Genomic DNA, 22,092 nt, shown 5'->3' on the forward strand with positions numbered 1-22,092 from the left:
GCAGGAAGTTTCCTCAAGCCTTGCTGATCCTGGACTGTCTGTTGGCCAACTCTGGTCAGCGTCCCACCTCCTGAAAGCATCGTGATGCCTCCGATAGCTGGTGCGGAGGCCGAGAGAACCTAATGAGAAATGGGCCTGTGGCCTTGTCAGGAGAAAGTCTGGGCCTCAGATAGTCCTCAGCCTGAGAAATGAGACCATAAAACAGATGGGGGTGGTGTGGTTGGCCAGGTCCCCAAAGCAAACTCCCAAGAGACGTGGGAGGGTTGGCCAGTGACTGAGGGTGAGAAGCTGGTTTTGGAGAGGCACTAGCTGGATGAGCTCTCAGCCTGCTCACAAGGAAGGGTTAGTGTTAGGTACAAGTAAACCTCTCCTGCAGTCAACGGGCAGGGTAAAGTGGGGATGTTAATTGTGTGGATGTGTGTGTGAGGATGTTGGGCTGGTGCACGCAGGCACGTGGGTTTGGTGGTTGTGGTTGGGTGACACTGCACAGACTGAGTGGCTCTGCCTCAGGAGGGCCTGTGGCAGATCCAATCCCCAGGGGAGACCCGGCTCCCTGGACGGTGACAATCTGAGCCCAAGCAGCAGGTCCTGGTCTGGTACCATGGCCCCCCTCCCTGCTGGCACCGGGGGCAGGCAGGGGAGCACATTGAAGAGGATAAATCACTTGAAGTACCTAATAAATTTGTCGAGCTGTCTCCTTCCATTCTTCATTGTCTTCTTTGCCAGGGGATCAAGCCAGAAGAGGGAACCCTTGCTGCTTCCGTTTTTCTTCTGGGGCTGGGCTGGAGGGCTGGGATGCAGAGAGGGGGCCAGTCCCAATCACAGCTGGCTCTTGTGGAGTTTTGCTAAAGGCACCAACCCACCTCTCCAGCTGTGATGGCAGGCAAGACCTGCCCCCTGCCTCTTACTGGCTCCTCTGCTGCCTGCAGGGGGCAAGGCCAGGAGGCAGAAAAGGGCTCTGCAGTGAGCAGCTGTGCCAGAGGCTGGCACCAACCAAACCATGTGCCATTCTGCCCAAGGCTGGGCACCTTGTTTACTTTTTCTCCTTTCTCTGTCAGCACAGCACTTGAAGGCTATGCCAGTCTCGTTAGGGAAGGGTGGGGGATAGGGAGATCCACTGCCCTTCCTGTTGTGTCCCCAGACACACAGCGATGAAGACTGGGGGCTGTGTGGGTGCCTTGGGCACTGATGAGTCACAGCCATCCCTCCAGCCTCCCTAAGCAGTGGGACATGTGTCCTGCATGTATGGGGCTGGCAAGGCCCTCTGTGTGGCACCAGGGACCAGCGGCATGGGCAGCGGCTGGGACAGCACCTCTTCCTCCCAGGGAGGGCAAGAGAGAGCTGGGAGTGATGGATACCCTCCTATACCAAGGGGAGGTGACCAACAGCACCCCCAGGGGCAGCACAGCCAGAGCTGGCAGCCTCTTGGTCACTCATGCTGCTTGTGAGATGGCATGGCACAGTGTGGGATGGCATCAGATGCCACAGCAGGGCACAACAAGAGCATGCAGCTCATCAGACAACATGGTATGGCACAGCCAGGGCACACAGCCCCTCATCCAGCCACCCTGCACCCTGGGACAGCACAGCATGGCTCAGCAGGGCCAGACTGCCCCAGGGCTGCCCTTACCTTCCTGGCTGCATCCTCATGCAGGACAAGCAGGACCAGGGTGAGCAGCAGCAGCAGCCGAGGGTCCCCATGGTGTTGTTGGTGGTGGCTCTGCCTGTGCTCCTGCCCCACAACCGCTTGGCCCCTTTTACATAAGAGGGGCTGCTGACCCTCTGACAAAGGACACCCACATGGTGGGAGAGTCCCATCCCCTCTGGGGATGCACAGGGGACCCATGCAAGGTCAGATGAAGTTGGACAGACAAAAGAGCATCAAGGACATCACAGGGAGGGCAGGAGAGGTCTGGAGACACCACAGGTAGGACAGGGGATTTTTGACAATATTGCAGTGAAGGGCCGGAGAGCTCTGAGGACATACAGGAAGGGCTATAAGCTCTTTCTGTCCACTTTAGAGCTTAGTGCTCCCTTAATCCTTAATAGCCTTCAGGGCTGGGGTAGGCAGCAGCCTGTCCTACCTGTTGTGACCATTTGTCCTCTGCTTGCCTGTCCTGGAAGCTGGTGCAGGCAGGGGATCACTGCAGCAGCCCAGTGCTGTCAAGTGGGTGACACATGGGCCTTTCTTCACTCCCCAGGGGAGTGTTCCTGCTTCCGTGTGGGTAGAGGAATAACAATGTCCAGGAAGGACATATTGCCCCGGATGTGACTCCTCCAAACCAGCTGGTGTCATCCTGGCATGGCAGAGCCCAGTGATGATGGAGAGGGACAGAGATGCCCTCCCTTGGGATCCCCAGGGTGAGGCTGGTGGGGATGGGAGTGCTGAGACATCGGTGTGGCTCACCTGCAGTTCCCACTTCCACTTGTCTTGTGTTGGAAGCTACTGACAGCAGCAGTGATGTCCTGATCCAGCTGGAAAGGGACAAAAGCAGGCACTGAAGCCAGCACAGCTTCTGGCATGGTTGGTGTTGCTGCAACCCATCTGCATTGTTCTTTAACCTCAGGCAACAGGCTGTCTGCAGGCTTTTTTTCAAAGGTTGAGGTATTCAGTTTGTATAAAGGGATATTTCTGCCTTTTCCTCCTCTTTTGACCCTATCAACTCAATAAACCTTTTATGTGATAGGCTCAGCTTTCAGCAGCTTCTGCATGGGCACAGTTGCAGACAGGGAGGACGTTGCTTAGTCACAGATTTTCATTACAGTACAGCCTGTACTATTGTTTTTCAAGGCTGATTAAATCCCAGTTTGAGGAAACAAGTTGAATTATTTATTAACCCTTTCTTCTTATTATTCCTTCTTTTTTTCATAACTTCCTAATACTGATATGTTTTAAACCACAGCTCTGCCAATTTTTAGCTTCTTCAGTGCTTTCTGCATTGCATTGCCTCCCTGCCTGCCCATTGTCCCTCACCCACTTCCTGCTGTGCCAGGGCTCAGGAATGGCATTGCAGAATTTAACCATAGCAATGATTGCCAGCTCCAAGCTGCTTTGCTCTCTGCCCTTTGGAGGGTGCAAACCCATGGAGATAGCCCAGCTCTTGGCTTGTTTTATTTTTAACTCAACTGAGGCTGGTCAAGAAATTTGCCTCCTTGAGCACTGAACTTATCCCTGCCCCTGGAATGTACACCGGTGGGACAGGGAGTGTTCCATACAAGAAAAATAAAGATTTTGGACAGAAATAACCAATATGGTTTGTGTGATGCTAAACTTGAACCTACAGCTGTGAATGAGCTGTGGGTTGCTGGGCATGGAGACCTTGCATTGCCCATCCCCAAGGTCCCCGCTGGAGCAGGAGCTCCCTGAACCACGGTGATGGCAAGGGGGTGATAGAGAGGGGCTGATAACAGAGGGCAGATGGCAAGGGTGTAATAGAGAGGGGCGATGTGTGCCCCTCTTGCCCCTTGAAACCTTTCCAGACCAACCCTGACCTTTATCACAAACGTCGGCCACACTCCAGGCAGCACCTGCTTGCCAAAAAACAGTCAGAGCAAACAGCAGCTATGTGGGAAAACATACCTTGTTGTGTAGTTAATTTCTGAGACTACAAACACTGGGGCAGGAATGTCCTGTAGGCAGCCAGCCCTCTGGACAGGGATCTCTTGCAGGCAAGGTGCCAGAGGGCTGTGAGACTCCTGGAGAGAGGAAAGGAGGTTGTGGAGAAGCCAGCAGCAGAAATGCAGGGCTCTCCAGCCTGGATAGCATTGAATTTTACTGTCAGAGAGAAACTGGGGCTCAAATGTGAGATTAAAGAGAAAGACAAATTTGAAAAGTATTTCTGAGATGTGGCCAAGAGCTGCCCTGTCTCCATTTTAAGAAAAGGATTATTTCCTGGTGAGTAGGGCTCCATCACCTCTTGCTATGAGGACTGGGGGAATTAAAACCTATTTTTTGGAGACTGCTTTGAAAAGCATTGAGAAATGGGTGAGAAACTCTGGCATGAACCCAGACACTTCAGCCTTCCTGGCCAGCAACAACTCTAACGTAAGGGGAGTTATACAATATGTGCTTATAGAGATTCAAGAATCCCTGCGTAAGTACAACTTTTGTCAGCATTAACATGCAATGTCCAAGATATTCAGGAAATATTGGTTTTTCATTAGCTAAATAATTTCCTTCCAAGAAACACAAGCCAGTTTGTAAAAAGAGCAGCAAACATTCATGTCAGCTCCAGGCGAGAGGGGATGGGGCACTCTTAGTGTGGAGGGCCAAAACCAAATCCCGAGGGAATCCGGATGCTGGGTGGGTTTGCATGATCATGTCTGGTGAGGAAGAGCAGGGTGAGCTGTGTGCTGTGGCCAGTCCTGAGGTGCACTGGCTTTAAGGCTCCCTGGCACTCCGGGGCACAGCAGTGACGTGGCAAATAGGTGGCAGAATGGACAACAGGTCCAGAGAGGGGTTTTCCCATCTCACCATTGCCAGCAGTCCGGCAGAAGCCAGATTTGATCTGCAAGGCGCAGGGGAAGCAAGGAGGGGCATTTCTAGCAGTCTTTTCTGGGAATATCTGCTGCAATTACCCCCTCCTATGGCTAGGAACCAAGACTTTGGAAACACCCAGATTGCACAATGCCCGGGCCAGAGCTGCCAGCCACAGCCCTGGCAGCAATAAAAAGGAGAAGGAGCAGGAGCATTGGCAGAGTCCTGCAAGGAGCACATCCCCAAGGTACATCAGCTGTCTGCCTGCTGCAGAGATGGTGCAAGCAACTGTCTTCCTCCTGGTGCTCAGCCTGGCCCTGGGGGCTCACAGCCTCCCTCCAAAAAAGGTAAGATCAGGTCTGGGATGCAGAGGGCAGGATGGGCAGGGTGGGCAAGGGCTGCAGGCTGTGCTGTGGCACCGGTACTGAGTCCCCTCTGCTGCAGTGCAACCTGATCGGGCACTGGGTCAATGACCTGGGCTCCAACATGACCATCTCAGCTGTGAATGGAGACGGTGTCTTCTCTGGCTCCTACCTCACGGCTGTGACAGTCACCACGAACGAGATCAAGGTGTCACCCCTGCAAGGAACTCTGCAACGCAAAAACCAGAAGGGCCAGCCCACCTTTGGCTTCACTGTCAACTGGAGCTATTCAGGTACTTCTCCTTTCCCAGCCTCCCTCATGTGTCTCCAGACCTGCCCTGCCCTCGCTGCTGTGATGCTCTTGAAGCTCTTCTGCCCCTCCCTGCAGCGTCCTTGCTGATTCTCTGCCTTCCCCTGCACTATGCCAGTGCTCTCTCATCCCCTCTGGTGCCCCTGATGCTCCCCCAACCTTGTCCCTGGAGCTCCTTCACTGCTGTCACCTCCCAGTCCCAGTGGGCAGGAGATGCAACAGGGGCTGAAGCCCACAGCTGTCTGCCCATTTCCATGTGAGACCCCCAGCCCTCTGAACCCTCCTGCCTGCTTTCCACATCCCCAATGTCCCAGGGGCCAGGCACAGCAGGGCTCTACTGTCCCGTGTGCTGGGGCAGGCACTGACCTGACACCCTGGCCATGCGTCACTGCACCTCCTGTCCTGTCCCTGCAGACTCCATCACCGTTTTCACGGGACAATGCTTCTTGGACAAGGATGGAAAGGAGACTTTGAAGACCATGTGGCTTCTGCGCTCACGCATGGACAACCTTGAAAATGACTGGAAAGCCACCAGGTGAGTTCCCTGTCCCTGCCCTGCACAGGTTCCCTGTGCATCCCTGGGGGGTGTTGGAGCTGTTACAAATTGGTGGTTTGAGTTGCTTGCACCATCACTGTCAAAGGTGTTGGCAAAAGCAGCTTCAATATCAGTTTGCAAAAGCACAACTTAGCAAAGTTCAGTGGCAAAGTTCACTCTATTGCTTGCTGCATGGGTAAAAGCATGTAAAAATAACAGCCTCTGCAGTCCCACTAAGGTGAAAATGCTATGGGAGAATACAGGGCTGGCTGGGCTTTTGGACGTTGTCATGTGCCACCCTTACATCTTCTTCTGTGTCCCTGCAGGGTCGGCACCAACATCTTCACCCGTGTGCAGTCGCAGAGGGAGTGAGAAGGGCAGCAGGGGCGTTCCCAGGCTGGCAGCAACACTGGAGGGGAAGCCCCATCTCCTGCCCCACCACTTGTTTCTCCCAATAAAGCTTTGTTGCAAATCTCCACTGTTTCCTGTCCTGATGTTGAAAAATGTGGAATATGTAAAAAACATTCTTAAGAAAGTATGTTCTTTGATGTTTGATCTTTGTATGCTTTCAAGACTGATCAACAAAAAGGGAGATTTAACCCATGAAACAGATAGCAGCTAACAAGCTCTAAGTGACATCTGGGTGTTAGAAATACAAATTACTTCTTGGTAGAATTGCCTTGTTATGGTTTAGGGCTGGACAGGCTTCCATGACCTCAGACCTAGGGGGAGGTCAACAAATCTTGGGAAGAAGGATGTACCACTGCTAGTGAACCAAAAGAATACAGCATTTAGGGGCCACAGGGACATTTGGCAGAACCCCCAAGATACGGAAGAAACTAATATGGATAACTCAGCAACTGTGCTGAACCAGCTCCGACTGGGTAGAAAGTGATTCCAGCAGGGGGAGATCGTGACCATCGACTCATTGCCCACTGAGCCTGGAAACCCACTGGCTCAGAAGAAGAGAAAGAGTGAGCCTGCAGACTACTTAGCAGGAGAAATCAGAGAATTGCTAATGAATAGCAGATAGAAAACTAATTAATGGAAGAACTATGTAACTTGTAGCCAAAGAACATTAATGCCTTTGTTTGCTAAAATGTATAAACAGGAAAAAGTGCTGATAGCCAATGTGCTTGATTTGTGGAATACTCCTGAACACCCAGGCTTGTGCAACTCTGAGATAAATTACCAGTGCCTCTGTCGAGTGTGTAATTATTGGCTTGTTGCACACCGGGGAACAAATCCAATTATTCTGGACGACAATTCCATGGCTCAGCATGGACATTCCGCCATTCCTCCCATGGTATCACACAGTCCCTTCTGTCAGCATAGCTGAGACCCAATGTGTGTCCCCTGCTGTGACCCTCCAGGGTCCTCTTCTACAGCCCTGCCACCCCCCCATGGTCCCCAGGACCCCCCTGGCCCAGGGGAGCCAGACCCCGCTCAGCTGGTGCAATGGCCGGTGGCCAATCTCCCACCGGGTGTCCTCTGGTAGGAGGCCCTGCAGGGGTGGTTGCTGCCCAACCACAGCCCCCCTGCTATGGAAGGGGCCGAGCGGGCGTGGGGCAGCAGCACAGGCAGAGCCACCACCAACAACACCATGGGGACCCTCAGCTGCTGCCTGCTGCTCACCCTGGCCCTGCTCGTCCCTCACCAGGCTGCAGCCAGGAAGGTAAGGGCAGCCCTGGGGCAGAGTCTGGCCGTGCTCTGCTGTGCTATCCCAGGAAGGAGGGTGGCTGGATGAGGTTGGCACTCCCTGGCTGTGCCATGCTGTGCACCACCATCCCTGTGGTGCACTGAGAGCAGGCACAGGGTTGCCTGCTGTTCCTGTGCCAGGCTCTGCCATCCTGGGGTGCAATGTAAGCTGCCAAGGAGGCTGCCTGCTCTTGCTGTGCTTTCTGGTGCCATGTTGTGCCATGCTGTGCTGTGCTGTGCCACAGTCTGTTCTGCCATGCTGTCCTGTGCCATGCTCTGCCAGCCCTGGGACAGAGTGTGCAGGGCCTGGGGGAGGGGGTTGACATGTTTTCACTGTGCCATGCAGTGCTGTCCTGTGCCACCCCAGCTCACACTGTTTATGTTATTTCTGCCTGAGGGGCTGAATGCTCTGATGCAGCCTTGAGGTACCCTGATGTGCCATCCTGTGCCATCTCTCACACCATACCATGCCATGCCATGCCATACCACAGTGCAGCATGTGTGAGACCAAGGGGCCTGCCAGCTCTGATTGTGCTGTCCTTGTAGGCACTGTTGGTCACCTGGCCCTGGGATAGGGCAGTACCCAGCACCCCCAGCTCTCCCCTGCCCTGCCCAGGGAGAGGGAAATGCTGTCCCAGCTGGTGCCCATGCCATCATTCCCAGCTGCCACATGGAGGGGCCATGCCATGGGACACACCTCCCACTGCTCAGTGAGGCTGGAGTGGGGACCGTGGCTCAGCAGTGCCTGAGGCACCCACACAACTCCCGGTCCCCAGTGTGACCTGCAGGGCCTGTGGAGGAACGAGCTGGGCTCCAACACAACCCTCTTGGCCCTGAACACAGCCAGCACCTTCTCGGGCTTCTACCACACTGCTGTGACAGCCACCAACAACAGAGCCTGGGGTCACCCCTGCAAGGGCCCAGCAGCACCCCGGTGCCAAGAGACACCCCACCTTCGGCTTCTCCGTGCACTGGCAGTTCTCAGGTACAGCAGTGCCGGTGATCCCCTGCCCCTGCTGGGAGTGGGGAGCCCTCCAGCTGGTCCCCCACAGCACTAAGAATGTCCAGAGGAACTCTGGCTGTGGGCACAGACTGCCCACACACACTTGCTTCTGCCCTGGGACGTGCTGATGGGAGAGGTGCCTGTCTGGGGTGGGTAGCGGGGCTGTCTATCTGGGAAAGGTGGCAGGGGTGTCCATCTGTGTGTCTGAGGGACATGGCAGAGTTGGAGCCCATCTGTCTGTCCGGGTGATGTGGAGCCAGCCCATCTGGCCAATCTGGCAGGCAGATCCATCTCTCTGTCCAGGGAATGTGCTGCGTGCTGTCTGTCTATCTGTCTGTCTGTCTGCCAACATCAGGTGGCCCAGGTGTCTCTGTCTTGAGGTGCAAGCTCTCAGCCCCCTCTGCCTCTCTCCAACCCTGCCAGACTCCACCACGGCCTTTGTAGGCCAGTGCTTTGTGGATCGCTGTGGGAAGGAGACACTGGAAACCACATGGCTCCTGTGGGAAGAGGTCCCATCCCACAGGGACACCTGGAAAGACACCAGCTGAGCCCTGTCGTGGCCCTCCCACCCCACAGCCCTCACTCCCCTCCTCCTGACATGTCTTCCTCGCAGGGTTGGCACCTCCATCTTCACCCACCTCAAGTGATGGGAAAAGGGCCCAGAGCTGCCTGCAGCCTGCTGTCCTTCTGCATCCCCAAGGCTCTCCACTGTAGCAGTCTCAGGCTGGGCTCCTGCCTGCTCCCAGCATCCTGCACAGGAAACACACCCTCACCTTGCCCTGCTTCTTCCCAGTGCCTCCCAGCAACGTGCTGGTGGGGCTCTCCCTTCCCAAAGCTTGCTGCTCCCACTCATGGAGCCAAATAAAGCCTTCTCCAGTTGGCAGAGAGCCGTGCCCCATGTGTCCCTGGGATGCAAGCAGCCACTCTGTGGCCATGGGCAGAGCAAGGGGGGGGACGGGTGGAGACTGGGGGAGCAGAGGGAAGTGTTTTGGAGGGGCTGGAAGGGATGGGGCTGGGGGACAGGAGAAGTACAGGTGCTGGGTAATTCTGTTTCCTGACCATGGCTTCAGGCCTCAGCAGGTGCCTTCTTGCCCATGCATATTTGGGACATTCACGGGGGCCTTGTGGTGGGTGGCCCCAGGCAGCATCCCCAGCAAGGAGCAGTGGGATACCCCACAGGCATGGATCAGGGTGAAGGCTGCATGCTGGCAAGCCACTACTGTCAGCTGGCCTCATCCTGTGTCTCTGCCTCCATTTCCAACTCCTGCTGTGGATGGTGGGCTTGGTGCTGTGTGCACATGTAGGGGAGAGCTGGGTGCCAGGCTCCACAGATTGCAATCCGGGATGTTGGTGTGGTCCAAAACCCATGCTGGATACTGGAAGGAACATGAGAGGGACCTGGAGCTCCAGGGGAAGCTGCTGGGTAGACTGGGTGGCTAAAGCCACATACTGAAGGGCTCCATGGTCTATGTGCACAGCTCTGCATGTATTTCCCAATACTTGCCTGTCCCCCGATTAGGGAGAGGGTGGAACAGGGTACAGATCTTTTATGATGTTCAAATTCACAGGATGTCATCTGTACCTTAAACTTTGTTTTATCAGCTAATTAGGAAAGGGAACAAACCAAACAGGGGCCCTTTACACTGATATGACTGAAACTGGAACTCACTAATCCATCATTTCAGCAACTCATGAAGTTTCATTAGTTACATAATCTGTACTGTGCAGCTCCCAGCTCCTGCTCCTGAGCACCAGAGGGAGAAGCCGTGTGGGTAGGGAGAGGTGCAGAGCCTGCCTTGGACTGCAGGATGGCTGGGGGAAGCAACTGCTGGATGGGGCAGGGATTCTGGGGCAGAAAGCACACAGTGCCTCAAGCTCCTGCAGGGCAGGGTGGAAGCCCAGACACAGCCCTCAACCAGTAGACATGAGGTTAAGATCCCCAGTCTGGGTGATTCCAGTGGGAAGCCCCATGCAATCCCTCCTACATCCTGGTTCCCACTCATCCCCCTTCTCATCTCTGTTTCAGACCCCATGTCCATTTCCACCCCTGTTCCAGTCCTCATCCCCACTCTTTTTATTGCTGCCAGGGCTGGGGGTGGCAGCTCTGGTCAGGGCATTGGGCAATCTGTGTGGTTCCAAATTTACCAGCCATATGAGGGGTTGGTTTCAGCTGGTATTTCCAGACATGTTCCAAGACAAATGCAAGTGGACAGCTCAGGTGAGCTGCACCCTTATCCTGGTACCACAGTACCCTTCCAGCCTCACCACAGTGACCCTACGGGAGAGCACCTTTGTCCCTCTCCCTTGGCTGTGGGCTCTGCCATGGGAGGACACCAGCTGGTCAAGGGGGGACTGCATCTGGGAACTTGCTCTTCCCAGACAACATTATTCCTCTGCCCAGGAACAATCCCCTAGGGAGCAAAGAAAAGGCCATTTGTCACCTGTTGGCAGCACTTGGGCACCACAGCAATGTGCTGCCTGCATCAGCTCACAGAACAGGCAAGTGGGGAAAGGAAGGTCACAGCAGGCAGGATACGCTGCTTCCTTCCCCCAGCCCTCATGGCTATTAAGGATTAAGGGAGTTCTTTAGAATAAAAAAGATCTAAGGCAGACAGAGTGAGCTTATAGCCCTGCCTGTGGTGTCCCCAGAGCTCTCCTGTCCTGCACTGTTATATCATCAGAGATCTCCTTCCCTTCCTGTGGTGTCCCCAGACCTCCCCTGCCCTTCCTGTGGGGTGTCCCCAGACCTCCTCTGTCCTCCACCGTGACGTCCCCTGAGATCCCCTGCCCTTCTTGTGGTGTCCCCAGAGATCTTACACACTCCCTGTGGTGTCCCCAGACCTTCTCTGCCCTTCCTGTAGTTTTCCCAGACCTCTCCAAACCTCCACTGTGAGATGCTCCTGCCCTCCCTGTGCCATCTTTGATGCTCTTCTGACCTGTTGCTCGGGCCATGCTTCCTGCCCCATCCCGCGCTGTTCCCATGGACTCCATCACCGTCCAGAGGGGATGGGGCTCTCCCATCTGATGGCTGTCCTCTGGCAGGAGGCCCCGTAGGGTTGGTTGTTGCCCAACCAGAGCCCCCTCTGTTATGAAAGAGGCTGAGCGGGTGCGAGGCTGTAGCAACTGGGACATGGACACCCTTGCTGGTCACAAGAGAATTGTTTGTTATTAATTTCAAGCCTCTATTTACAGAGGAAACAGTTTTGTTTCTAGTCTGTGAGCTAAGCATCTTCAACCTATCAACAAGCAACACTTGACCCTATAAAATTACAGGATGCGTATTTCTACAGAGCAACAACTAAAGTCCATCTTTACTCCTATCGGCTTTCAACTCACTTTCTTCTTTTCTTCAGTCATCTTCTTGTTCTGGGTCACGCAACCTTTGGCTCCACGCACATTGTAGACACTTCCTCCCACCTTCTGCCACATTCTTTTCCATTCTGGCAATATCCACTGCTTCGTTAACCCTTTGTGTGCTTGCTCTGGTCACCATTCTCCACATCTCCCCATTTGGTTTAAAAGCTGTGGGGCGAACACTGTATTCATGGGCATGGGCATAACATGATTAAGACTACCATCAATCATTCATCGAACACAAGATAACAAACAAGGATCACAGATCAAAATCAAAACAAAGATTCCCAACACATAAAATCCCAACACCCACAATCATTTGGTCCAAGGCCCAATTCCAAAACCTCTCAGCCAGGTAAACAATCCCCAAAAGTCATTGCCTTCATCTTCACGTAGCTGTTTGGTTCATTCTTTTAGCTTGTCAGTGCCGCCATGAACAGACTCAGAATGATCACTAAGGTTCAGCCAGTACATACCTTCAAAATCCAGACAACCATGACCTTGTGCTAAAAGCAAAAATCTATGGCCACTCTATTTTGCAGAGTCACACATCTCACTGAATCTGCATCGGTTAGTAAGGCACTAATAGCTGAACCAGTAGCATGAGCTTCTTTTGCAAGCCAACAGCCAAGTCCATCAAAAGAACTTAAAGTGTGTGCAGCTCCTATGCCTGATACGAGGCTGGCAAAAACCCTCTTTGCTGGGCCCCAAAAGTAGACATTAGAATTACAGTCTGAAGCATATTGGTTCACAAACCTTTTGCTTCTGCTGCATAGAGTTCTATTCAAGGGTAACTTATTAGGGTGAAACCGTGTTAGCTGCTCAAAAGTACAGGGACCCCCCCACCGCTTTTCCAGGGATGCCTTTCCACACTCCTTGTCCACAAATTAAAAATAATCCATCGGGCAAGCCATTTGGATGTGACTTGGATTTAATAGTAATTGGGCTGGGTAGTTTACAGCAAAAATTGTCATTTTGATAAGCTCCCAGAGGAGACGCATCAACTGCCCGTGGATTTTCTGATTGCGGGTCAGTAGGGTAAAAATGAAAGCCAAAGGGGGCAGTTAAGCTGCCCATTATATCTATCTCTTGAGGTTCTAGACGGAGGGTAGGAAAATGATCTTTTTACTCTTCATTCGGCTGCTTTCTTTTTTGCCCTTTTGTATCTGTGCACTCTGTCAGTGCTGTATTGTGAGTGTCAAAGTGAGAACAACGAGGCAAATATGTACTTAAAAAGGCAACCCATTGATCTTTGGAGAGTGGAAGGCCTATCAAGCACATACAAAATGGTTCTAAGGGAGTAACTACAGACAGGTATAGCGTCTCAGTTCCAGCTGCATTGACCAGGGTCACCCAGATGTTTCCTTTATCCAAGACACCTCATTCGAGGGGCAGGGGTATTCCTGCTCTTCCAACAAGGAGGCAACATATGGTCACACACATCTGGAAGGTATCCATTTGAGCTGAGAAGCTGTAGAGACACAAGTGTATCGCCTTCCTCAGGTTATAAGATCTGCTGGTCCTGTCCACTGTTCTGTTATCAAACCTTTTACTGTCAGTGGTGACTTGTGAGAAGCCAGCAATTTAGGTTCGTGCTGACACTCAAAGCCACTCCTCCCTGTTCCATCACAATTCAAAAAGTTTAAAACATAGATTGCTTTCCACAAACGTTCCTGTGGGCTAGAGGGAGACACCCCCCCCTTTTTTGTTTATGTAACGTTTCTTTTAGACTGCGGTGCGCACGTTCAACAATGGCTTGACCTGTGGGTGAGTGGGGAATACCTGTGGAATGAGACACATCCCAGCTGTTGAAAAATGTTTGGACCTGTGTCAAGCAGTATGCTGGGCCATTGTCTGTTGGTGCATTTTGGCACACCTAAGACTGCAAAGCAAGCAAGCCCGTGTTTGACAAGGTCTTTTGCCTTTTCACCCGGTGTGCAGTGGCAAATATGTATTGAGATTGGGTGTCTACAGTAACATGCACATATTTTAAGTTGCCAAAATCAGCTTTATGCCTAACATCTGTTTGCCATCATTAATTGGCAATCAAGCCTCTAGGATTGATTCCTTCTTTTAGTGTCATTGGGGTGAACTGTTGACAATCAGGACAGGGTAGAATAACATCTTTGGCTTGATTCATGGTTATTTGAAACTAATGTTTTAAGGAACAAGCGTTCTGGTGAAAGAAAGAGTGAGAGACCTTAGCTTGCTCGAGAGCCTTTGGAACAACTGCTGTCATGGCAGCTGCATCTGCACATCGATTACCTTCTGCAGTGGGTCCTGGGAGATCTGTATGAGAACGTACATGCTAAACATAAAATACAAACCTTCTATGCTTCATGAGAAGCCACAAAGGACGTAATTCAGCAAACAGAGGAGGATTAGAGACTTCTCGAGGATTAGAGACTCCTCGAAGGAATGTCGGGACACTACACCTGCAGCATAGTAAGAGTCAGTAACAATGTTAACAGGTTCATTAGAAAACAGTTCAAAAGCCAGGAGGGTAGCAAGTAATTCCAACACTTAAATAGAACCTTGATTTATGACCTGAACCCTTTCTTCCCATTGCTTTGTGATAGGCTTTATCCATGTCACAGCAGCTTTTCTCGATTGTCCAGAGGCATCTATAAAAACAGTTAACCTGTCACTGGTTGTCTCTGACAGCGCTGTTTAATATCAGAGGTAAATTCCCAATTTCAGCCCGTAATCTGTGCTTTGGGAAATGGATGGACAGTTCACCAGTGTAATCGGCCATCGCAATCTGAAACACGGTGTCTTCTGCAAGAAGCCAGTCCAGATTGTCCTTTGTGACTGGAAGATATATCAACTTCAGGGTCGCATCCGTCCATGGCTTGCAGTCTGTCCCAATCCTTAATGACAAGCTTAGAATACATTTTGTGAACAGTTAATACAGTTTTAGATGGTGAATGTGGCAAAAAAAGCCATTCTAGAACTCGCCAAGGGTCTGACTCAGATTGGTCCCACTGAAACAAAACTGCACATGGTTGAAATTTATTTGCTACACTGGTTAGCAGAATAGGTAAGTCTGGGTGACATCTCTGGCTCTGTTTGTTTTCCAGGGCCTCAGAGCATTTTTGAAGTGCCTGTTTCACTTCCATTGTTAGAGTTCTGGTGGAAGATAAGACAGGCTCACCTTTTAGGAGCTCAAATAAAGGATGCAAGATGTGTAGAAATGCCCAGGATCGGCTGGAGTCAGTTTATGACTCCCAGCAGTTGCTGCAAATCATTTAAAGTCGTGGTGTCTTTTACCTTGAGTTTCAGAGGCTGCGGTGTGATTGCCTGTTGAGTAATTCTTCATCCCAGATAGCTCAAGAGTTCTGTTTTCTACACCTTTCCAAGTGCTATTTGAAGACCTGCTGCTGGAATAACATCAGTGAAAGCTGTATGACCTGCAAGTCCCTGTCCTGTGCTGCAGCTACCAGAAGATTGTCCATGTAATGATAAATGACAGCTGATGGATATGGTTTTCTCACAGGTTGTATTGCAGCTGCTACAACTCTTTGACAAATGATTGAACTGTTTCACATACTTTGTGGTCAAACAACCCAACGGTAACATTTCATTGGTGCTGCCTGGTTCAAACCAGGTGCAGAAAAAGCAAATCATGAGGCATCTTCTGGATGCAAAAAGATAGAGAAAAAACAGTCTTTCAAATCAATGATCTTGAAAGGCCACCCTGCAGGTGACATGGAAGGTGAAGGAAGTCCTGGCTGTAATACACTCATAGGTTCAATCACAGAGTTAACAGCTCGAAGATCATGAAGCATGCACCATTTCCCACTTTTCTTGGGAATGCAGAACACAGGGGAATTCCACAGGCTTGAGGTCGGGACTGTATGTCCTGCATTCAGTTGCTCCTGTACCAGATTCTGCAATTGGCCCTCTTTAGGAGACATTGATCAACCCAAACTGGGTCATATCTTTTCCATGTTAGTTTGCAGATGGTTTGCACAGCTTTTGGAACAGCCAATCGATGACCCCTAAGGAAAAACCTGCATTTTTCCTGGTGTGATTTGCATGACTGTACCAAATTGCCCCAAGATATCTGGACCCCACAGTGTACCTGGTATGGGAGCTATGAAGGGAGCTGTCCAAGCAATCCGCCCCTCTGGTCCCACCACCATAGGCAGGTGGGCACTTTGCCGAGGTCTCTGCAGGCCACCAATCCCCACAATAGTTGTGTGTTGGCTCTCCTCCAGGCCCATTTCGTATTAAAGCCCACAGTCTTCAGCACAAACTCCCAAGTCAAGCCCTCTGAAATCTCCCCTCTGATTTACCAACATGTGGGAACAAGCTCAGTCACTCTGCACCTGCACTTAGTTAATGGGAATCCAAAGGGAAGATGGACCTTGCCTAAGTGCTTTGAAAGAGACAATATTGTGTTTCTCCACATGGAAAACCACTTGGAATGGTCTGCATGGTAGCGTGTGATGTTCTCTCGTGGCTGAGCACAGCCACCACCTGATGCCAGTGTGAATGTGTGGGATCGGGGCACTGGTTTAGGATGATCCTGGGAATTCCAGCTAACTAAAGAAAAACACCAGGTCCTGTTTACAAGAGAATATGAATAAAAGGGGAACGCTGAAAAGGATGGGTGGACAAGTCCCAAAATGGGACTCTGTGTGTGTGCAGCTCCATTTTTCTTTCAGTGCCCATACAACAGATGAGGAAGTGGTTCATCACCCTCCCACACACAAAGTCACTCCTTCCTTCAGTCAGCACACTTGTCTACCTGTCCATCATCACCAGAAACCTTTGGTCTGACAACTGCCCATGAGGCATAAAGAATCCATACAACGGCTCTCCAGTGCTCAGCTCTCTTCCAGATATGGCACCACCAGCTCTTCCCACCCACCACACCTGAGGAATCTGCAGTCAATTCCTCTCTTGCAACTGAAGAGCAACAGACTGGAGGGACCCAAAGAAGCCATAGTTCTCTCAGATACGGATTTTGGATTATTTAGGGCAGCAAATAACATGTGGAAAGTTTCATACACTTTTTTCTCCTGTTTTTAGACGCATAGTGTTTTGGGAGCAAGTTCTGTTGCTGGCAGCTGAATCCTGGCATTTATAACTATGAAACAGTCCTTGCCAACCAGGTAGGTACAGCAGGGTATTCAGGGGGAGTCAGTGGCACTGCAGCAGCCTGGGTCATCGGGACATCTGTCATTGGGCTCATCTCATTCCCTACATGTGTTCCTCTCCTCCTCAGTTCACCGTGTGCCTGCATTCCAAGGGGAAGACAGTTTACCAGCAGGTCTTGTCTGTGGAGAGACCCAGCACTCTGCAGAGCTGGAACTGGGGCTACTGTGGCCACTATGCCTTTTACCATGCCCTGTACCCCCGGGCCTGGATGGTCTATGAGCTCCCGGGGCAGAAGGTGGTGCTCACTTGCCGACAGGTCTCTCCCGTCATCCCCCATGACTATAAGGTAAGGAGGTGATGACATCCCAAAGGGGTCTTCAGCTGGGGAAGAGATGGAGGATTTGGGACAGCTCCTGCCATAGAGACCTGTGCCATGGAGCCGGCATCCCTCTCCAGCTCCTCTGCTGTGCCCAGGACTTGCAGACCCCCAGTGTTGCTGCCTCAGCATCTCTGTGCCCAGCACTGGATGCCTTCTTGCCGAACTGAGGGTGCACAGGTGGCTCTGTCTGTCGTGGGAGAGCCCCTGGTTTTGCCAGCTCTGTCTGTGCCCCTTGCAGAGGAGACACATTTGGCTGTTTGCAGACCCTGGTGCTTTGGCTGGCCTTGGGGGCTGCTCAATGATGGCCTGAGCAGTGTTGGAACAGAGCCTTTTGCTGGGCTGTGGGAGGGCTGAGCTCACTGGGGTTCCTTCTTAAGGGGGTTCTTAAGGGGGTGTTGACAGTTACATGTCTCCTGCTGAGGAGGGCCTTGGAGCAGCCTGGTGTGCCCTCAGCCCTTTGCAGAGGGCTGTGATCTTGCAGCCAGTGGCAAAGGAGAACACTGGGAGGATTGGGCTGAGACAGAGGAGCCTGAGCCATGGAGGGGCATGGCAGTGGAAACACACTGGCCTTGGGGATGGTGACAGGTGAGGCAAGGGAGTGCTGTGGTGGGGACAGGGGAATAGGGGGGCTGGTCTGTGACAAGACAGGAGACAGTGTGTGTTTGCAGCAAAGCTTTATTGGCAGAAGCAGGTGGTGGGGCAGGAGGACGAAGTGCGTCCCTGGCACTGCTGCTGGCCTGGGAATTCCAATGCTGTCACCCTCACTCCTGCTTGTTTAGGCGGGTGAAGACATTGGTGCCAACCCTGCAGGGATGGAGAGGGAGGAGATGTAAGGGTGGGACATGGGAGTCGCCAAATGACCGCCCAGACCCATATTCCCCTGAAATATTTGCACCTTGGCAGGACCCCCAGTGAAGCTGTGCAGAAGTACCCAGCCCTCTGTCACCTCCACACTTGCAGCAGCTCTGCCAGGTGCTCATCACCACTGGGTGGGAACACCAACCCCCATTCCCATTCTGGGACCATTCAGGAGTCCTTGTTGGGCCTTTGGCTTTAGTAATGCCTCTCAGGTGGTCAAGCTCCCCTTGAGCTTATCAGAAACACTGTCCATACCACAAACTATTGTTGCTAAGGAAAGAAACAATACTCTGAGAGCCTTGGGATGTGATTTGCCTGAATCATATCCTAATGGCTGGACTTGTGAAAAATTCCCATAATTACCGTCTTGGACCATGTCCAGGATGGAGACGGACTGATGACTAAAGTCAATCATCTTACGACTCTACAACAGCATTCCTAAGTGAGGCCCCTCAAACTCTCCTGGACCCCCACAGGTGTCTGTGCCAACATCTCCCTCTGAGCACATCTGTGAATGGATGTAAACTCCCTAGAGCAAGTGTAGTAGGACTGCTGCCAGATCGGATCTATAGTTATGTCTCTGTTATAATTGTGGCAAAGCATCCTAAAGCACTTTAGGATGTTAAATCAATCAATGATTAAATGCTGCCAAATCCTTTAGACAGAAAGCACTGAGCAAGTCTTGGACTAGGATTGGAGTCAGCCACACCTAGGATCTCTCACAATTCTGAAACCAAGGAGGACCTCTCTGAACTCCAGTGGGATTAAATGGGAGCATTTCCCTTACCCTTTTCCATCTCCAGTCTCCACATAAATCATTCTACATTGATTCTCACTTCTTTTTCCTTTGAATGTTTTTACCCACGCAGTAGGCAATAGAATGAACCTTGACATCAAATTTTGTTAAGTCACACTTTTGCAAACTGATATTAAATCTGCTTTTGCCAACGCCTTTGACAGTGATGGTGTAAGCAACCCAAACCCCGTGGGGGATGCACAGGGGAACCTGTGCAGGGCAGGGACAGAGAACTCACAGAGTGCCTGCCCAGTTGTCTTCAGTTGTGTTCATGTGATGCCGAAAGAGCCATATGGTCTTCAAAGTCTCCTTTCCACCCTTGTCCAAGAAGCATTGTCCCGTGAAAACAGATGTGGACTCTGCAGGGACAGGACAGGAGGTGCAGTGATGCATTGGCCAGGGTGTCAGGTCAGTGCCTGCCCCAGCACACGGGACAGTAGAGCCCTGCTGTGCCTGGCCCCTGGGACATTGGGGATGTGGAAAGCAGGCAGGAGGGTTCAGAGGGCTGGGGGTCTCACATGGAAATGGGCAGACAGCTGTGGGCTTCAGCCCCTGTTGCATCTCCTGCCCACTGGGACTGGGAGGTGACAGCAGTGAAGGAGCTCCAGGGACAAGGCTGGGGGAGCATCAGGGGCACCAGAGAGGATGAGAGAGCACTGGCCTAGTGCAGGGAAGGCAGAGAATCAGCAAGGACGCTGCAGGGAGGGGCAGAAGAGCTTCCAGGGCATCACAGCAGAGAGGGCAGGTCAGGTCTGGAGACACACCAGGGAGGCTGGGAAAGGAGAAGTACCTGAAAAGGTCCAGTTGACAGTGAAGCCAAAGGTGGGCTGGTCTATTGGGTTTGTGAGGTGCAGGAAGCCCACCAGTGGTGATTGTTGGATCTTATTCGGGTGGTCTGCCACAGATGTGTTGTACAAGCCAGCAAAGTTGCCTTTTTCATCCACAGCCAAGATGGTCATGTTGGAGCCCAGGTCATTCGTCCAGTTCCCAGTCAGGTTGCACTGCAGCAGAGGGGACTCAGCACAGGTACCACAGCACAGCCTGCAGCCCTTGCCCACCCTGCCCATTCTGCCCTCTGCATCCCAGACCTGATCTTACCTTTTCTACAGAGAAGCTGTGAGCCCCCAAGGCCAGGCTGAGCACCAGGAAGAAGGGAGTTACTTGCACCATCTCTGCAGCAGGCAGACAGCTGATGTACCTGGGGAGGTGCTCCTTGCAGGACTCTGCCAATGCTTCTGCTCCTTCTCCTTTTTATTGCTGCCAGGGCTGAGGGTGGCAGCTTTGATTGGGGCATTGGGCAATCTGGGTGGTTCCAAATTTACCAGCCATATGAGGGGTTGGTTTCAGCTGGTATTTCCAGAATACCTTTGTTCCAAGATAAATGCAAGTGGACAGCTCAGGTGAGCTGCACCCTTATCCTGGTACCACAGTACCCTTCCAGCCTCACCACAGTGACCCTACGGGAGAGCACCTTTGTCCCTCTCCCTTGGCTGTGGGCTCTGCCATGGGAGGACACCAGCTGGTCAAGGGGGGACTGCATCTGGGAACTTGCTCTTCCCAGACAACATTATTCCTCTGCCCAGGAACAATCCCCTAGGGAGCAAAGAAAAGGCCATTTGTCACCTGCTGGCAGCACTTGGGCACCACAGTGATCTGCTGCCTGGATCAGCTCACAGAACAGGCAAGTGGGGAAAGGAAGGTCACAGCAGGCAGGATACGCTGCTTCCTTCCCCCAGCCCTCATGGTTATTAAGGATTAAGGGAGTTCTTTAGAATAAAAAAGATCTAAGGCAGACAGAGCGAGCTTATATCCCTGCCTGTGGTGTCCCCAGAGCTCTCCTTTCCTGCACTGTCATGTCATTAGAGATCTCCTTCCCTTCCTGTGGTGTCCCCAGACCTCCCCTGCCCTTCCTGTGGGGTGTCCCCAGACCTCCTCTGTCCTCCACCGTGACGTCCCCTGAGATCCCCTGCCCTTTCTGTGGTGTCCCCAGAGATCTCATACACTACCTGTGGTGTTCCCAGACCTTCTCTGCCCTTCCTGTGGTGTCCCAAGATCTCCCCAGTCCTCCACTGTGAGATGCTCCTGCCCTCCCTGTGCCATCTTTGATGCTCTTCTGACCTGTTGCTCGGGCCATGCTTCCTGCCCCATCCCACGCTGTCCCCGTGGACTCCATCACTGTCCAGAGGGGATGGGGCTCTCCCATCTGATGGCTGTCCTCTGGCAGGAGGCCCTGCAGGGGCAGTTGCTGCCCAACCACAGCCCCCCTGCTATGGAAGGGGCTGAGCGGGCATGGGGCAGCAGCACAGGCAGAGCCACCAACAACAACACCATGGGGACCCTCAGCTGCTGCCTGCTGCTCACCCTGGCCCTGCTCATCCCTCACCAGGCTGCAGCCAGGAAGGTAAGGGCAGCCCTGGGGCAGAGTCTGGCCGTGCTCTGCTGTGCTATCCCAGGGAGGAGGGTGGCTGGATGAGGTTGGCACTCCCTGGCTGTGCCATGCTGTGCACCACCATCCCTGTGGTGCACTGTGAGCAGGCACAGGGCTGCCTGCTGTTGCTGTGCCAGGCTCTGCTCTCTGGTGCCATGCTGTGCTATGCCATCCTCTGCTGTCCTGTGCCACGCTGTGCCAGCCCTGGGGCACAGTGTGCAGGGCTTGAGGGGGTTGCATGTTTTCACTGTGCCATGCCTTGCTGTCCTGTCACACCCCAGCTCACAGTGTTTGTGTACAAGGGGCTGCATGCTCTGGGTGTGCCCTGCTGTGCCATCCTGTGCCAAGCCATGTTATGCCATCCTACACCATGCCATGCCATGCCATGCCATGCCATCCCACAGAGCAGCTTGTGTGACCAAGGGGGCTGCCAGCTCTGATGGTGCTGGCCCTGGGGGCACTGTTGGTCACCTGACCCTGGTATAGGGCAGTACCCAGCACCCCCAGCTCTTCCCTGCCCTGCCCAGGGAGGGAGTGGTGCTGTCCCACTGGTGCCAGCAGTCCCAGATCCCAGGCAGAGGGTCTTTGCCATGGGATATGCATCCCACTGCTTTGTGAAGCTGAAAGCGGGACTGTGTCTTGGCACTGACCAAGCCACCCAGACGAGCCCCAGTGTGACCTGCAGGGCCTGTGGAGGAACGAGCTGGGCTCCAACACAACCCTCTTGGTCCTGAACACGCCGGCACCTTTTTGGGCTTCTACCACACTGCTGTGACAGCCAACAAC

General features: G+C 52.7%; 2 protein-coding genes and 1 pseudogene across 2 annotated transcripts in view; 2 read left to right on the top strand and 1 right to left on the bottom strand.

The window, feature by feature from the left end:
• The window catches only part of LOC127478562 (avidin-like), a 37,478-nt gene extending 17,430 nt beyond the window's left edge, over window positions 1–20,048 (bottom strand). Inside the window, exons 1-2 of the mRNA XM_051804431.1 lie at window positions 19,977–20,048; window positions 19,669–19,879 (exon numbers count right to left, since the gene is read on the bottom strand). Of these exons, the coding sequence (XP_051660391.1) occupies window positions 19,669–19,879; window positions 19,977–20,048 (283 nt within the window). The remainder of the gene's footprint in view (window positions 1–19,668; window positions 19,880–19,976) is intronic.
• LOC127478560 (avidin-like) lies at window positions 4,657–6,888 on the top strand. The gene is made up of 4 exons (XM_051804429.1): window positions 4,657–4,824; window positions 4,922–5,132; window positions 5,564–5,684; window positions 6,011–6,888. Exons 1-4 carry the CDS (start codon window positions 4,753–4,755, stop codon window positions 6,054–6,056), a joined length of 450 nt encoding a protein of 149 aa, XP_051660389.1. The 5' UTR covers window positions 4,657–4,752; the 3' UTR covers window positions 6,057–6,888.
• On the top strand, window positions 7,228–9,332 carry LOC127478688 (avidin-like; annotated as a pseudogene).
• Window positions 20,049–22,092: the final 2,044 nt, after the last annotated feature.

Source organism: Manacus candei, unplaced genomic scaffold, assembly GCF_025592945.1.
Source record: "Manacus candei isolate 608988 ecotype Guabito, Panama unplaced genomic scaffold, ASM2559294v1 h1tg000061l, whole genome shotgun sequence".
Classification (NCBI taxonomy): domain Eukaryota; kingdom Metazoa; phylum Chordata; class Aves; order Passeriformes; family Pipridae; genus Manacus; species Manacus candei.